We start from the raw sequence: 18,862 nt of genomic DNA, 5'->3' as shown, positions 1-18,862 counted from the left end.
ATGAGGGAAGAGATGCTAGCCGTCCTTGACTCGCTTGTGTTTAAAGAGGAAGGAGAAAAAAATTCAAAGATGATTTGAAAAATGCTTATTAAAATTTAATAATCATCAACATTGAATTTTTTAATAAACAAAGGGGCTCTCTAACAGCAGTTTTGGCCATCAGGTCAAGAATTATTTTGTCTTGGCAACCCAACAATGATATTATGATACATTAAAATCGTTAAGGAAAAAATCCCATTAAAAACTTACCTTCACTGGAAAGCTACTTATCTTTTCTTAGCTTCTTATCCATATGTGTAAAATAATAATGAAAAGAATTGGATGTAAAATGCCTTTTAAATCTTAGAGCATTGAATTGATACTATTATTATTATTATGGAAAAAGTCAGTCCATCAATATGTTTGTGAGATATTTCATAACACTTGGCCAGCATTGGAAGGGCATAGTTTCCAGAGAGAATTGAATAGTGGAAAGACATTCTCCCTAGAAGAAGTGTTTTTCTTTTTTTCAAATATGAATATCTTTTATGAGATATGTTCAGGGGAACCACTGGTTGGTGTAGCAGACTAAAAAGAGGGCAAGGTGAAAGATAAGATCTGAAAGTGAGCTGTTGAGACCTTATTAAAGCATTTAAAATGTTTGCGGGGAAGTTAATTACCCATCAGATCTGCTTTTGTGCAGTGGTTGATTTTTTTTTTTAATAATTTCTTTGATCTGAACTGGTGCCTGAGAAAGGTGATTTGTATAACTACATAAAAAAAGTACAGGTCAAAAGATCAAAAATATCCTCAGCGAAAAATAAAATAATCAGTAACAAATCATTATAAAATCAAAATGAGACAAAAAGTCTTGATGAAATAAGTAAATGAATCATTTGTGAAGTATGTATGAGTGTTCTTGGAGTTCTGGTGAATGGATCATTTGAAGACTTTCATAATAATAATTGGTTAGTGATAAAGAGCTTGTTTTTAAGAAATTCCTTTTGACTTGATGCATTAAGTTCTATTACATTCATAGACAAAAATAAGCTTATTGGGTATTAAAATAAAAATGTCAAGTCAATAATAAATATTTAATATGAGTTTCCTATATGCTTGCCATACTGTACTGAGTTTTTGAGGATATTATCTGAAGGAATAAAAGTCCTTGTCTTCAAGTAAGTGGGGAATGAGGGAATAAAAGGAAGGGAAAGAAAAGGAAGCTGAGAAGGAGGACCTTTGGAGCAAGCTAGACAAATTTTAGATTCTACAGGACATTGTGGAGTAGAATATTAACCTGGATTGTCTGGGACTTATCTTTAAAATGTAAGACACAAATAAGAAAAATTAAAATGTTTTTAAATGCTAGAAATGAACAATTTATTTTTGATGCTAGAATTAATAGCCACTGGAATGCATATAAGAGACTGACATGATCAGATTAATATTTTAGGAAAATCACTTTGGTTTTAGAATAGATGCCATGTGGATTGGAGTGACAAGAAATCTGAGGCACAAAGACCAATTAGAAAGCTGTTGTAGTCCAGAAGAGAGGTGGTGAGTGCCTGGATTTGTGTGGTGAGGATGTTAGTAGTGAGAAGTAGTATTGAGAGGTGTTGTGAAGATAGGAATGAGAAGATTTACCAATGGGCTAGACATGTAGAATGAGTAAGAGTAAGGAATCACAAGGGAGATATAAAGTTAGGTAATTGGAAGAATAGTGCTGTCTGTGACAGATAAAAGGGAAGATAGGAAGAGGACTGGAATTTTTGGGGAAAATAATTCTTTTTGGACATGATGAATTTGAGATTCTTACATCCAATTAAGATGTGCAAAAGACAGTTGGTGATTTACTACTGTAGCTCTAGAGAGAGATTAAGATGGATAATAGCCCTGGGATTCATCTATATCAGGGTGAGGAACATGTAGCCCACAGAGGTTATTCTGCTGAGAAATCATTTACTCAGGCAATCACAGGTGATGAGCTGAACACCAGGTACAACAGCCTCCTACTGCTTGAGTTCTATAAATTGATATTTTGCATGGCTGTGGATGATGGCATAAATATCCAAATGACCCTTGGAGGGAAAGGTTCCTCATCTCTGATTTCTATACAGATGGTGATTGAACCCATGGAAGTCAATGAGTTTACCAAGTAAAACACTATGAGTCACAAAAGAAGAGAACCCAGGGAAGAGAGTGAGGGTCACTCATGTTTTCTGTATATGATCTGAAAGAAAATAAATAGCAAAGAATACTGAGAAGTGATTGGGTGTGTAGGAGTAGAAGCAAGAGAGAGAAATGTAAGGGCAAAAGTAAAACTGGAGAAGAGAATGGAAATGAGGGAATCAATAAGGCTCGAGAAAAGACCATTAGATTTAGTAAGTAAGCGATCATTGCTATTTTGGAGAGAACAGTTGTAATCAGATATTGAGGTTAGGAGTCAGATCATAGAAGAATGAGCTGGTCTTAGCAGATATGGAGAATTGATTGGAATCGGGAGAGACTTGCCACCAGTGAGTCTTTAGGAGGTTCTTGCAATAATCCATCCAGATGCAAAAAAAAAAAAAAAAAAAAAAAATGAAGACTTGAAGTAATGAAGTGGGGATAAAGAAGTGAAAATTGAGGCAACTGGTACAAAATAGGAACAACTTCAAGTAAAATACCTGACAACTATATGGAGATTTGTCAAGAACTAGGGGAAAAGGACACTAGTGGCTTCTTTTCAAGGAGAAAAATAGAATTAAAAACATCAAAGATTTTTTTGATAAATTTGTGATCTTTTCCTGGGTATAAATAAGTACTTCCTCCACTTGTACAACTCAATTCTTCCTTTAATGAATCAATTAAAATATTTTATCAAGGAAGCATCCAACACACAAAGTCCTGTGTTAACCACTGGGTTTGCAAATAGAAAATCTGGACAGGCCTTACTTTCAAGAAGCTCAACTTCTAATAGGGTGAGACAACATATATGAGTGGTGTAGATTCTGGGAAGATTGAAGGACCCATAGAATTTTCTGTGTTTTCTTATTCAGATCTTTACATAAATGCACCATAGTACAAGCCAGTCAGCTTACTGGATGGATTTGTTTATTTGTTTTGATGATGTAGATCAGTTGCATTCATGCTTTCTCTCAAATATTACACACACACACACTCATACACACACCCACACACACCCACACACACCCACACACACCCCTTCTGTGCCATTCTGTAAATCTTCTACAGAAGTCTACACAACATGTTGGACCTCCCTTCTCTGGTTCTCTTGACATTGTGTGGATACTATTGGGAACTTCATTTTGTTTAATTTGGAGAACTTTGGATCAAATCTGAGCTCTGCTACTTGATACTCATACACCTTTCTATCTGGGGCACAGCTTCCTCAGAAAAAAAAATGAGAGGATTGGACCAGAAGGCCTTTAGAAGCTTCCTTTTAGCTCTAAATCTGTGATCTTATGGATTGTTTTCAGACAGTTTAGTGTGTGAGCCACTTTTTTTTTCATAGTAAAACCTTTCAGATACTGCAAAAAATACTAACCTGAACCAGTACTCAGTTCTCAATCACCTATCTCTTGGTTAGGGTGACTACTCTTTTTGGCAGGGGAGAAGGGTGATGGAAGAAACCTCACAGTGGAGTCAGGTAGTAGACAAAGCACATATCACAATTAGGTTTCCTGTCTAAGTCCTCCCAACCTCCTCCTTGGGGCAGATCAGGTGTGGATGACAGTGAGTCCATATCATGTTCTTGGTTTTGATGGTGGTGGCAGCAGCAAAATATCTTATACATTCTTTGCCCAGATGGATTTTAAGCATTGAACATATTTTGAATAAAACTCTTTATCCATGTTTACTTTGTTCTCTTGTGACTTGGGAATCTCTTTAATTAAGATGAATTTCATCCTTACATTTTAAAATCATATAGAAGATTCTTTGGTGTTACTTTGAGCATCAACTGGTAAATGTAAAAAGTTAAACACAATGTTTTTACATGTTAGGTATTTAATAAATGACCAAATAATCAAATAAGATTGGGAAAAAGCTGTGGTATGGAAACCCAGAGTAAAAACACTACAGAAAATAGCAGCTTAAGCTCAAAGAGATCCCATTAAAGTTCCTTGAGGCCCTTTTGTCCAAACACTGCATTTCCATGGACTCCGTGTGCTGTGTACTTTACCCTGCTCCTGAGCAAAGACCACCCATTGCTCGCGAGTTTCACAGTGACTTTATAAGTGTAAGTAACCCTTCTGCGTTGCAGCCTTGACATTATTTGTGCAATGTTGGCAGCTAGAGCTTGAGGCAGGTTTTTAATAAAGAAAGAAAAACCTTAAATGAATTGTTTTCCTACTTCCTATTAGGCATTCTATCATGAATCTCAACTTGGTAAATTGGGGAAATAATAATAAGAAAATGAAATGGTGATGTGAAATTTCACAAGGGATCATGTCATTAAAAAGAACTTTTGTTTTTTTTCCCCTGAGGTTTGTCTTGAATGTGGAGAAGATTATTGTTCAGCCTGCTTTGCTAGAATCCATCAGAAGGGGGCATTAAAGCGCCACAGAACTACTCTTTTACAGGTTGGAATTTCTGAAATGCTTTTTATGTGTTTTGTGAAAAATTTGAAGGCATGTTTCTGATTATTTAAAAGACAGGATTATTTTCATTAATTCCTAAAACTCCCACAGATAACCTGCATGTATCTTCTTGTCTCTTTTGACACTGAATACTACTTTTCACTTAATTTTTGTTTTAAGAAACGTTTTGTATTTTGATGGAGTGATTGGAAATTTCAGGTAAAAATGGGCAAAAACTGAACTTTTATTTTTCCATCTGTCTTGAAGAGAAGAGAACAAAACATCAAGAAAAGGATTTCATCAAAATAACAATAACAATTCTAGGCTTTGTCCAATGATTGGATACTTAACCTACTTCTGATGTCTCACAGAGTGATAGTTGATATTCAGAGCAGTGAGGCTAAGGCACTCTTAGAGGATACCTCTAGAGGATACAAATGAATATAGATAGTTTTAATATTGATGGTTTTTGAGTTTAATTTTTGATGCATTTTTTATTTTTATATTTGTTGAAAATCATCATACAGACATTTTCTTCATAGATCAACCTGCCATTTAACTTACTTTCTTTCTTTTTTTTTTTTTCATTTCATTTTTTTTAAAGTAGATTCATTTCTGAAACATCACAGTTATTTCCCAATATGTTCCCTAATCCCTAATCCTTCCTTGGGACAAAAACCAACTCAAACCAAAAAAGAAAAGAGGCAAAATAAACCAGAAAGACATCTGTATCTGATGTGTCATATTTAATGGAGGAAAGTGGATCTTTGATCCTCTATTTTCTAGGATTAAGATCGTTAATTGTTGTTAATTAGATTTCCAATGCTTTTATTCATAATATTTTACTGCACTCCTTGTGTAATTTGCTCTTTATTTTGATTTATTTTTTTCTGTGTCAGATCATACACGACTCATGTTTCTGTTTACTCTTAACTGTTACTTCTTTCAGCCCAATAACAGTCTCTTATGTTCTTGTAGTATAATTATTCAGCTGTTACACAGTATAGACATCCACTTGGTTTCTATTTTTTTGCTACTACCGAAGTTGCTGCAATTTATTTCCATGGGGGTATGTGTCCACAAGTGGGTTCGCTGGGCTAAAGGATATGAAGAACTGAGTCACTTTTATTGAATAATTCTGTTATTTTTGAGAATCATTACAGTATTTTATTACAGTATTTTACTCTTCTATCTTCCCATAGTCCCTTCAACAATGATGATTTCTATTTTTTCATTACTATTTGATAGGTATGATATGCAACCTTACATCATTTTTACATAACAGTTTTCTTAATATTGGTTATTTGGACCTTTTCTCTTTCTGATACATTTGTATTTCTTCTGGGATCTTTCTGTTCTACCATTTGATCACTTATTTATTTGGAAATGATTTTTGTCAGTTTCCTATATACTTTAGATATCAGTTTTTTTTTCACAAAAATGATGTAAAATATTCTCTTAATTCTCTTAATGTTTTATCATGTGGTTTATGGTTTTGAATATACATATACTTAATCCTTGGCAGTTATAAGAAAAGATCTATGACCCTAACAATAACTATAATGAATGCAGTCAGTTTATGTCATCAGCCATGCTTAATTCTTGGTGTGACGAAAATATCAACAGTCAATAGTTTTTAGCACGTGATCTTTGGATACTAAGAACTATTATTGCTTCTGCAGGCAAGTAAGAGAAGATAAATAGGTAAAGAAAACATATTCTGTCCTTATGAACATTATATAGTTGGAAGTATGTAAGGCATATAGATGAAACATGTGATATACACACTAGAAAAATATGCACATATATATTATATATATATACACACACAGATGAATAACCTTTATTAAATTGTTAATGAAATAGATTCTCAAGAACAGAACAATCAATAAGCCAAACTTTTATTTTTCCATCACTGTCTTGAAGAAAAGGGAACAAAAACAAGATCAAAACAGGATTTTTATCAAAATAACTATTCTAGGCTATGTCCAATGGTCCATGGATACTTAGTCTAGTTCTGATAAGTGTGTTGTACCATCAAGTGATAGTTGATATTCAGTTGAGTCTAAGGCACTCTTAAATTAAAAGTCAAAGAAATGCCAAATTATGTTTACTATGCTGGGGCAAAAAACAGTAGGGTCTGTTAACTTTAGAAAGAAAAATGTTCAATTCAAAAAGAGTTAACTTTTTAAGCTTTACTGTGGTGTAGGGGAAGAAATGCATAATCTGAATTTTAGAAACAGGGATTTGTATCATGGCTTTCATATTTCCTAATATATGTCTTAGGCAGGTAGCAACTTATCTTGAATTTAGTTTTCTTATCTATAAAAAGGGTATACTGATACTTGTGCCACTATGGTTCCTGTGGGGGGAAAAGAAAAACATTTTATGAGCACTAAAATATTATGTAAATATAAAGGAGTATATTAATTTTGTACTTCTCAGACTTCTTGATATGATTATTCCCTTCACAAGTGAGGTCACTCCAGCTCTGCCTCTTATTCTAGGTTATTTTCATCCATTTCTTATTCTTTCACAAACCCTCTATTGAGCATCTGCTTATGTTGGAGGCCTTGACATTTTTGGGGTATCAGTGGGGGTTCCCTGTTAACTTTGATTCTTGCAGTATCCTTTTTCTATCATATGCTTTCTTGCTAATACTGCTTAGGTTACTTCTTGAAGTTTAATCATTATTGCAGATATGCTTTAAACGGTTTCTATCTGTCACACATTTCTCCATTGCCCTCTGGGTAACCTCCAACTTAGATTTCTCAGAGATGGGATGTTTCAATATCCATAATCATAGAGTATCACTGCAGAAACAGTTCTGTTGAAAAGATGGGTCTTTGCACATGAAACAGCTTGGGAGAGTTAGAGAGCACTACCCAAATTATTAAATCCTATCCAATTTGCTATCTTCTTCCTATTCCATTTTGGCTCCAATTATAGCCCATCTGCAGTGCTTTCCTAAATACATGTACTGATGTACTGACTCAACGGACTGGGCCTCCAGCTGCATGTTCTAGTCAGACAATGGGTATTTTCCAACTACTTAGTTTTTCCTATTTTCAGGCTGATAACTTCTGAAAAATCAAATTTTTGTAGAGAAGATTCTACTATTTTGGGGATTTATGTAATTATCAAAAATATCAGTCGATCTTAGCGTCTTTGGGACCTCCTTCTATTTGCACTTTATCCAAGATGTCTCCCAAGAAAGTGGTAAAACGCTTTGGATGGAGAGATCTCTCTCATGTGTTTTACTTTCTGCTGGAACCCTGTCTTCCCAGAAATCAGCCAGAGTCAGGATACTCAAAAGTCTTTATTCTTGGTATTTTGAGGTCGCTCTCAGGGGATTAGATCTAGCAATCTCCACCTCCTTTCTCTCTCCCCACAGCCAGGACTCAATTTCCTCCTCCTACTCCACCCACACAAGTCACTTCCCCTTCTTTGTCCCACCAATCTAGCCAGCACAGAATAGTTGGGGAGGGTCATTCTTCAAACATGTTAATAGAGAATTGTCCAATTGGCAATTAGTCTCACGTGCTCCATTATCCAAGTGCATTTGCTCAGTTCTAGCCCTTTACAACTTTCATTGGTATTCATAATCATAGATTATTAATCAGATTATATTAATCTGATTTCCAGAAGTCATTGAAGTAACTTGTCTCTTGTTGCTTTTATCAAATAATCTTGTATGACCTTGACATAAATATGATAAATGTCTTTTGAGGAAGAGAATCTTTAAGACTGAGCTTTATGCTTCCATGGCAAATACCTAATTTGCTTGTGGCTAACACACAGTAAATCAGTGGGATTTTGTATTCTCTCCCTTTTGGTAATTATGAAATTTACTGAAGAGGTCACACCCCAGCTCTATCTTTCATTTTAGATGATCTTCATCCATTTCTCATTCTTTCACAGACCCTATACAGAATATCTCCTCAAACTAGAGGCCTTGACATTTTCTGGATATCAGTGGGGCTCTATTCATTTAAAAATGAGAGGATAATTCTAAAAATTAAATAGCAGTAGCCCACACTGCTCAAAAATGAGCTTCAGATCCTCAAAATTAGGAAAATGAAAAAGGCAACATTTAGAAAGGCTTCTCTCTTCCTCTTTTTTATTGAAAACCCATCTTTTATGAGAAAAAAAAAAGGAAACATGGAATATGGACAAAGATCTTATTTTCCTTCTGGGGTATTATTTATAACTTGTTTTTCTTATTTTAAAATAATTTCTTTTTTCTAATGTAGCTTTGAGATTTGATCACTTTTGAAATTTGTCATCTACAGAATTAATTTCCTCAGTGTACATTTATACTGATCAGTCCCTCTGTTCCGAAGTTGTCTTTCCAAGTTCCAGTTTTGTTATTGTATATAGAACACTTAAAATTGTATTGCCTTTCTTATTCAGTATTCCCTCCATTTTATGTTTGCTTATTGTTCTTCTAGTTTCATCCATGAATAATCTGGAAATTTTGTGGCTCATTTGGGTCTAAGGCCAAGATTTCTGTAGATTTGTATTTGTTTCATTATTTTGATACTTTTCACTGTGATACTTTTCATAATCTTTGTCATTTTTCTTTATAATGTTTTACAAATGAGGTATTGATTTCCCTAAGCTGGTATTATCCTTGGCAATCACCACTTTCTCCAACTGACAAGGACTTTAGATGTTTGTCAAATAAATTCTTTTCTGGGCTAGGTAAGGTTTTTTGTCTGGCGACTATCACATCAGGCAAAATTTCTGTAAGGCTTGATGATTTTGTTGTTTTGTCTATTTCTTCATGACCTCATTTTGCATTTTGTAGACAAAGATACTGGAATGGTTTTCCATTTCCTTCTCTTGTTCTTTTTACAGATGAAGAATTTAAACAGAGTTAAATGACTTGTCCAGTGCTACACAGTCAATAAAAGTATTTGAAGTCAGATTTGACTTTTTTACATGAGGGGAAAACTCAATAGGCAACAATCAGGAAAGAAAAAAAACAACTACACTTGTATTATAGTTCAAATTCTAATAAGAATCGAAAGATAACAAAACATTAGGATTTTTGGTTTCTTACCTCGTTATTACTTTAGCTCATAAAGTATTCAATTTCATAAAATTGTTGTTGAGTGTCAGTATGCTCAGCTCTTCTGTATCACATTTGGGATTTTCTTGGTAAAGATGCTTCAACAGTTTGCCAAAGATGAAGAAAATGAGTGATTTGCCCAAGGTCACACAGCTGGTAAGTTTCTGAAGCTGGATTTGAACTTGTATCTTCTTGATTGTATCCCTACCACTCTATCTACTTTGGCACCTAGCTGCCCTTTTATTAAAATCATAGAACAACCAATTATACATATATATATATATATACACACATATATATGTACATACATACATATATATGTACATATAAATATATATACACATATATGTGTGTATACAAATGCATACACATACAGACATACATACAAATATATACATATAGTTATAATGAGGTTTGACTTGTATACTTTTTTTTTTAAAAGAAGGTATGTTGCATTTTATTTAGGAAATTTGTCATTTAAAATGCTATCTCTGTTTCTTGGAGAATTTTGGGAGCAGAGATGAGAAGGATGAATTAAGGTTTGTTTCTTTTTTTGTTTGTTTTTGTTTTTGTTTTTTAGAAAATTGGGTTAGTGGACTCGGCCAGTTTGATTTCTGAAGCTTGTGAATTTTGTGTGGACCTGATGTTTAATTGTTGAAATTCTCTGAGGTGTAGGGAGATCAAGATTTCCAAAAAAGGCTTTTCCCTTATTGATAATCATTAGCACATTTTCAATGAGTAAGTTTGCATTCGAGATAATAGTAGCAATTTACATTTTATATACCATTGACATAACCACAAAAAATAATGTTTTTCTAACTAACCTGAAACTTCTGTTCCAGGACCTCATTTTCTGAAAAGTGTCATCTGTCTTGAAATGCTATAAAATATCAAACCTGTTTGTACTGATTAATGGTATATTGTCAGAGTGATGAATTCTTCTGGTGGGTAATTTGAAAGATAATATCATTCTAGGGGAAAAAAATCAGGTGAGAATTTAAAACTCTTCCTGGATGAAAACCTGCCATCTCACAGCATAGTGAAGAATGTTAGGGAATTCAGGAACATCAGCAATAAATCACTGTGTTTGGTCCTTCCTAGTTCGAGCTAGTGTCCTACAATGAAGTATATGATATACAGTGTGTCTTGAAGGTGGCTGGATTTTAAAGCTTTTTCAGACTCTAGTGAGCAGTCATATAAGTGATATGAATCTTTTTCAAGTGTTTTGCAGTTGTAAAAATGAATAGCAGTATAGTAGATAGATCACTGGACATGAAATCAGGAACACCTGAGTTCAAATTGCATCTCAGACACTTACTAACCCCATGACCCTGGCTGGGTGAGTCACTTAACTTCTGCCTCTTTCAGGTTCTTCATTTGTAAATGGAAATCATAATAGTACCTATTTCCCCAGATTGCATAAGCTATTTTATTACTACAAAAGAAATAGTAATTGTTAAAAACAAAGTAGATAAAAACATTAGACAATTTGATTTTTTAAAAAGGAAGAATAAAATAGAGAAAGTTTAATCATTTATTTTACTCATTACTATTATATCATTTGTCTTGATAATATACAAATATGGATTTAAAAAGCAGGAAATTTAAAATAATAATTTTTTCCTGAAATTATAGACATTCTTTGGCACCATGTCTATGATTTTTGGAAAAGTCACCTTAATCTTGACCTAATTCATGTAATGAATAATAATAAAATGGCATTTTTATTATTGGCTGGTTGTTGCTTTACCAGTTATGGCATAAAATGTCTTACCACTCCTTAGTCCTCCTTATTGACTCCTCGTCCAAGTTATGCCTTTTTATATAGGTGTTTGTTATGGGTTTGTCTTGGGCTTTCATCTTTTCTACCCCAAAGTTATGGCACTTTGTTATTTCATAAATTCCTGAATGTTAAATTTTAATCTATATTGTGATGATTCATAGATCTATATATTCAACCTTCAGCCTTTTTATGAGTTCCACTTTCACATCACTGACTGCTGTTTGGATTATCTTGGATTGGAGTTTCCTTAGACATCTCAAACTCAGAACTTATTTTTTATTTAAATTTATTTATTTTTTAAAGCTTTTTATTTTAAAAATGTATGCATGGATAGTTTCAACATTCATCCTTGCAAAACCTTCCAAAATTGTTCCCTTCTTTTACCCAACCTTCTCCCCTAGATGGCAAGTAATATGTAAATATGTGCAGTTATTTTATGTATTTTTTCACAAATATCATACTGCATAAGAAAAATCAGATCAAAAAGGAAAAAAAAATGAGAAAGGAAACAAAATGCAAGCAAACAACAAAAAGAATAAAAATACTATGCTGTGATCCACACCCAGTTCCCAGTCATCTCTCTGGGTGCAGATGCCTCTCTTCATTACAAGACTATGGAACTGGCCTGAATTATCTTATTTTGAAGAGAACCATGTCCATCAGGATTTATCATCATTTAATCTTCTATGCCATGTTTAATTATCTCTAGGTTCTGCTCATTTCACTTAGCATCAGTCCATGTAAGTCTCTCCAGGTCTCTCCAAAATCATGCTGCTAATCATTTCTTATAGACTAATAATACTCCATGTCATTCATATATCATAACTTATTCAGCCATTCTCCAACTGATGGGCATCCACTCAGTTTTCAGTTTCTTTCTTCTGCAAAAAGGGCTGCCACAAACATTTTTGCATATGTGGATCTTTCCCTCCTTTAAGATCTCTTTAGAGACACTGCTGGATCAAGATGTAAGCACAGTTTGATAGCCCTTTGGGCATAGTTCCAAATTACTCTCCAGAGTGGTTGAATCAAACTCTGAATTTTAAAGGGGCTCCCATCTTTTCCCCAAAACCATCCTTCTAACTTCCCCCATTGCTTTTAACCACTACATCTTCTAGTCAATAGAAGATGTCTTCCCAACTTTGGTGTTAAGTTAATTAAGCATCACTAATAAGCAGGCAATGCATTAAGCAGATCTCTGCTGACATTTGTTATTTGTGATTCCTCTCTCATACTTTCCTCATATAGCCAGATTGGATACTCCCTTTTGTTGCCAAGGGGGCAGTATAGCATTAGTGACAAGGAACCTGACAAGGAAGAACCCAACAGATTGTCCATTTCAAGATAAAATAAGGACCAAAATTGAAATTCAGCATAGAATTTTCAAGTTGCAAAGGAACATTAAATTTAGATATTACCCATTATATCATTAGGTAGGCTTCCCGAATAACTAATGCTTGAAATCAGTTGATGCTCAGGCTAAAATTGAGGGTCCCTTCCTGGATTACTTTTTACCTGGAAAAAGTTTCTGTCCTTCAGCAATCTATTATAATGCCCTGGAATGGGCATTTGAGTTCTTCATTATGTTCCCCTGGAGATATAACTTCCAGCACCATACATAAAGCATGGGGTAGAGATGGAAGAAACAATTCTAGACCACCAAAGATGATTTCTTGTTGCCTGATCCTACTATTTACTTCCCCATTTAAAAAATTTTAGAACCCTAAATATTATAAAAAGTAGATAATGTGATCAGGCTAAAATGGATATTAAAGTTAAAATAACAAAGACAGAACTTTAGTCCATGGTACCTACTTATTCCTTATTCTTTCTCCGAAACCTTAAAATTATCTGCTAAAATATAAAATAACTATCAGTTTGGGACTTATTTTTCTTTTTTTTCTCTTACAGATTTACAATGAATTTTTCTCATTCTCTATTCTCCCTCCCCTAAGCTCTCATCATTTTTAGTATTGAAATCAATTTTATTCATCTTTGATGGGGACCATTATTCTGTAATATATTGGATTTTTTTGTTCCAAGAATACCATTTCCTCTCATTGTTAACTTTTTTGAAAGAATAAAATATCATTAAGAGAAGTCAAGTTATTCTCTTTTATGCTTTGTCAGGAGAGCAAGGTCTAGCAGATACCTAGAAAATTGAAATCCCCCAATGCTTCTTTACCAGCCTTGAGTTCTGTTTCACCAACTCATCCATTTTTTCTTATCATCTAATTGTTCCGTGGTAATAGTACAATGACAGAATTCCTTCTGATTTTGCTGCTTGTTAATTTTGATCTAACTCTTAATGCTTTCCATCACATTTCTTCCAATTGATTTCTGAACTTTCACATATAAACATTTTCTGAATATCCAATGTTACCCTCTCTCACCCAATTTCCATTTTATTTTTTATTTTAATACAACAGACATTTCCAGAAAAATTCACTTATGCATCATGCCATTTCAAAGACATGTCTAGGAAGTTAAGTTACCTTCTTGTATTAGGGTTTCTAATTTATTTCACTTTTTGTAGCTCCTATTGAATAATTTAGGTGGGACAAAACAATTTTTTGTTATTGGGTCCATATTCAAAGCTTTGCAGGATCTTTCTGAGCCTTCAAACAACAAAGATATCTTAATGTCATAATGAGATATTAGATTAGGATTTTAATGTAGGAACATATGTTGTGTTTTAACAAAAAGTAAATATAAGAAAGCTTTCCTTTGAGAGGAAAATCTAGATGTGAATGATTTACAGAAACCTTTCTATTCTTGCAACTCTTAGTGATATTTACTTTGGTTACTATGTTTAATTTTGATAATGATTCACCATTTGCATATCTTGCTATTTCTGAGAATGTTTTTATAATATTAATAGCTTTTCCTTTTATATAATTTTCATTTCCAAATATCTTCCTCTCCCTCCTCTGCCTAATGAGCCATTCCTCATAATAGAAGAATTATAAAGAATAGGGGGAAAATAGTAAAAAAAAATTCAACCAAACTTACCAATTCATCATTTTAGTCTGATAGTTTAGGATATATATCCTTCATCCATTGGTTCTCACTACTCCAATGAAGGGGAAGTACAAGGCATATTGTTTTCTTTCCATCTCTTATTCCGAGACAAGCCTGATCATTATATTTCCAAAAAAATAGCTTGTTTGTTGTTTCCATTTTCCTTGTTGTTATTGTGTATATGCCTCCCCCCTTGGATTTGTTTACTTCATTTTGCATCTCTTTTTATGAATTTTATACTGTTTCTCTGAATTTTCCATGTTCATCATTTCTTTTTGAACAGAGTATCCCACTTACAGTGAGACATTTACATCATTTAATGTTATTTGTTATCATAAAAATGCTGCTATGAATATTAGAATTCATTTAAGGAAACTTTCTTCCTGTTTTTAATCTTTTAAAGGATCATGTCTGTTACTACAGGGATCTCTGGGGCAAGGAGAATAAAATTTTTTGTTACTTTATTAATATGATTCCCAATTACTTTCCAGATTTTTTAGAACTAATTAATGAATATGCCAATTAATGCCTTAATGAATTTATGTATTAACATGCTACTCTTTTTGAAGCTCCTGAAGATTAAATCACACACACATACACACATGTGTTTTAGATAATTCTTGCACTTTAAAAAAGATAATTTGATGAGAGGATTGGTACAACTTTTGTTTCAGGCAGCTTAATGATATAGCTGTAGATAGATAAAATTAAATCAATCTAGCTATACATATGTAGATGTAAAATATATGTATTTAAATTATTATAGATAGATATAAATACATGTGGTTAGTATAGTGTATTATGCAGGTAGATAAAAATAATTGCTTTTTGTAGGTGACTGACGTCCATATTAGATTAAAATGTATTAGATTTTATATTGGAATATAAAAATGAAATTAACATTTATTAAGACTTAAAGTTATTTTTGTAGACCTACCAAAAAGCTGCACTTGTTACAGTGCCAGTTAAAAAAAGAAAAAGACATAGTTCATCTTCTCATATCATTTGTTTTTCATCTAAGTTTCTTTCTTGTGAAGACTTTTCCCTTTATGTACATTAGAGGTTATGGGAATTTGGTTTGGTTTCATCTACTAAAATAGATCTTTAGCTTTATGTCTGGGCAGTTGTGGGTAGCAGTCCTATCAGTAATGATGCTCTGGCACCAGTACAACTTATTTTGTTAATTTGTAAGGATTCTTTAGGATGTATATATATATATATATATATATATATATATATATATATATATATATATATATATATATATATATATATATATATATATATATTTGTAGCATGGAAGTTGGTTGTTTGGGAGTTTATAAAGAGTATTTAGGTTTATTATTCTCTCCACCTGTGCCTTTCTGGAAATCTAATAAATGATAACATTTTCTGTGAATATATACATTGCATGTATATGTTGCAAAGATTATGAGACTTCATTGAATAGTTTACATCGATCAATATATCTGGCCCCCTTAAGGGATAACCTTCCTATTATTACTACTATCTTACTCATAACATTTTTTCACTGGCTCAGATAAAAATGATCCTGAGAAAATAATACTATTCTTTGTTATACTGTTCTATGAATTTGAACAAGTGGATAAAATCACTGTTTTTTTGGAAATGAAAAAATATTAGGATATAAGTTCATTGTATTCATTCATTCACTTGCTGAGAGTATCCACAGTACAATTCCAGCAGCAGCAGAATGAGCAAGATATATGCATCATTCTGTTGCCATTATATATAGTCTTTGTTGTTGGTGATACAGATGCTTGAACTCTTTTGGACCCTGTTTGGAGTTTTCTTGGAAAATATACTGTTGTGGTTTGCCATTTCCTTCTTCAGCTCATTTTATATATGAGAAAATTGAGGCAAACTGGGTTGTATGACTGACTTAGGCTCACATAACTAGTAGTGTCTGAGGCTAGATTTGAACTCAGGAAGGTGAGTTATCCTCGTCCTATACTCTATCCAACTAGCTGCCATTATAAAATCCTCTGTTAGACACCTGTATTTTGGAAGCATTTTGAGCATTATAAGTATTTGACATGGCAATGCATATTGAGATGTTCTTCAATTTTTATAAATACATTATATCTTGGCCTTATTTATGGTCTTAAATACATTTTGATCTGGGATAAATAATCTGGTTGACATTATTGGTGGTATCTTTATAATAGTTGTAGGTTCCTATTTGTAATATGGGTATTTGTTTAAGTTCTAAACACCAAATATCTTGCTAGATATAAGGTAGGTGCTGAATTTTTGTAGCCTACAGTTATAGTCTTTTCTCTGACTTTTTTCCCACAAAAAAAAAAAACAAAACAATAAGCCTGGATTTTTAAGGATAACCCTTCTGTAATTTATCTTGGCAATGAAGTGGTCTTAAATTCTGATCATAAACACCTTCATTTTCCACTACAATGCTGTATGTCAGACATTTACTCTGCCTTTCGTCGTATTCATGTTATTGACAGAATTCATGTAGATGATACCCATAAAATAAAAGAGTTTAGAAAGGAGGGTGCTTGCTCCCTGCCCCTACCACAAAACCCATGGTTCATGGGATATGTACTGTAATCACAAGGTCATCTAGGGAACAGGGAGGGAGAATAGAACCGTACTTATGGCATTCTGGTGAATAATTCTGGTGGGTAGCAATTACAGTCAGTCCTCAACTTTTATGGGATTAATGTTTCTAGAAAACTATGTGTAAGTCAAAAATATGAATGTTTCTTCATTACTTCTCTTTTCTGCATGCAATTCTTTATAACAAAACATTCATCATAATTATATTAACTTTTTGTATCATAATCACTATGAAATGGCCAAAAAATGATGAGGAAAGGGGAGGCAATGCCAAGCGGGATGGGGAGGTGCAGCAGAAATGATGCTGTAAGTCACACACCTGTGATCTCTAATCTTCCTGCCACTTGGTGCAGGCACTGTTGCCCTATGAAAAGCACATGTCCCAGAATGAATCCCAGGCAATTCAAGCTCAGAACTCCTGAGCTTTCTAGCTTGGCACGACCACTCTGGTGTGCAGAACTGCTGTCCCTGTGAAACTGCTCCTCCATCAGCACCAGCATCAGAGGATAGAGGCAACCATTATTTCATCTACCCACAAAATTGGCCACCTTTCTGCTTTTTAAAAATTCCTCTATTTTTTACCTGAGAAGTTTCTGGAGGAAATATGTGAACACTTTTGCAAATCCATTTCTCCTTTTTGCAGATAAAAATATGCACATCACCCCTTTCATTTTTTTTCTTTACCACACATCGCCATGAATGTGCATGATTGCCAACATGTAAATGAAAATGAAGTTACTAATAAAAACACATGAATCATGACTTAGCTCAGCTGAAAATTCTGCTGATGAAATGAATAAGTCTTAGAGGGAAGGAATTATTTTTCAAAGAAAAAAGAGGGATCTGAGTGGAGTGATGCTGGGAATAATGGTAAGTGTATTTTTTTGGGGGAAAAAGGCTCTATAATTGGATCTTGAAATAGGATTGAGATATCACCTGTTTTGCCACCCTCTGTTTTGTTGATCACATATACCTTGGAGAGGTCAGGTCTTGCTTTTTCTTAACAATCCTGTTCCCACTTTGGAGACCATTGTGTTTTTTTTCTCTTATGTAATAAGAAATCCAACATAGTAAAGATTCAAGTTGTGTCAAAAGAAAAGCAAAAAGTTTGCACACCTTCAATATAATAAAAGACAGAGTAGTACCAAGGAAGAAAGCAACTAAAATTCTAGTATCTCTATAAAGAAACAGAACAAGATAAGATCTATCATTATTGACTCAAAGGACTCACAGTTGTACCTGAATTACTAGCAAGGCACTTTCAGTTTCTGTGTAGAAATGAGCCTGAATCCTTTTCTCTACCTTTTTATTACTAATATTAGAAAACCAGTTATCTTTCCAAATATAGGCCAATTTATATGAAGAATTTACATATCAATTTTAAAAATCTGTAAATAATTATAAGAAAACAATATATATGCTTGAAAAACAAAAGGCTAGATTTGAAATGCATAAAAGATAACATCGATTCAATAAGAAGGAAGGAGATAAGCATGTATTATATACTTATTATATATTACTAAGTATTAAATACTATGTCAGACACTATTAAAGCTTTATAAATATATTTAGTTTGATCCCACAACACTGAGAAGTAGGTACTTTTTATTAGTCCCACTCACAAAAGTGGAATCAACAGAGATTATATGATTTTTCAAGTTCACAAACAGTAAATATCTAAAGCTGGATTTGAATTCAGTTCTTTCTGACTTCAGTTCATGTGTTCTTTCTAGTGACTCAGTTGTCTGAAGGCTTATAAAACTTTGTAATGCCTTCTTTGATTCTTAAAACAAAACAAAACAAAACTTTTGATTCGATTCTTAACTA

At 33.3% G+C, this 18,862-nt stretch overlaps 1 protein-coding gene across 1 annotated transcript in view; it reads left to right on the top strand.

Moving 5' to 3' along the window:
- ZBBX (zinc finger B-box domain containing) overlaps nt 1–18,862 on the top strand; it is a 112,230-nt gene that overhangs the window by 27,564 nt on the left and 65,804 nt on the right. The window contains exon 7 of the mRNA XM_074298133.1: nt 4,467–4,562. Coding sequence (XP_074154234.1) covers nt 4,467–4,562 — 96 coding nt within the window. The remainder of the gene's footprint in view (nt 1–4,466; nt 4,563–18,862) is intronic.

Source organism: Sminthopsis crassicaudata, chromosome 3, assembly GCF_048593235.1.
Source record: "Sminthopsis crassicaudata isolate SCR6 chromosome 3, ASM4859323v1, whole genome shotgun sequence".
Taxonomy (NCBI): Eukaryota; Metazoa; Chordata; class Mammalia; order Dasyuromorphia; family Dasyuridae; genus Sminthopsis; species Sminthopsis crassicaudata.
This window is presented reverse-complemented; position numbering and strand designations above follow the sequence as displayed.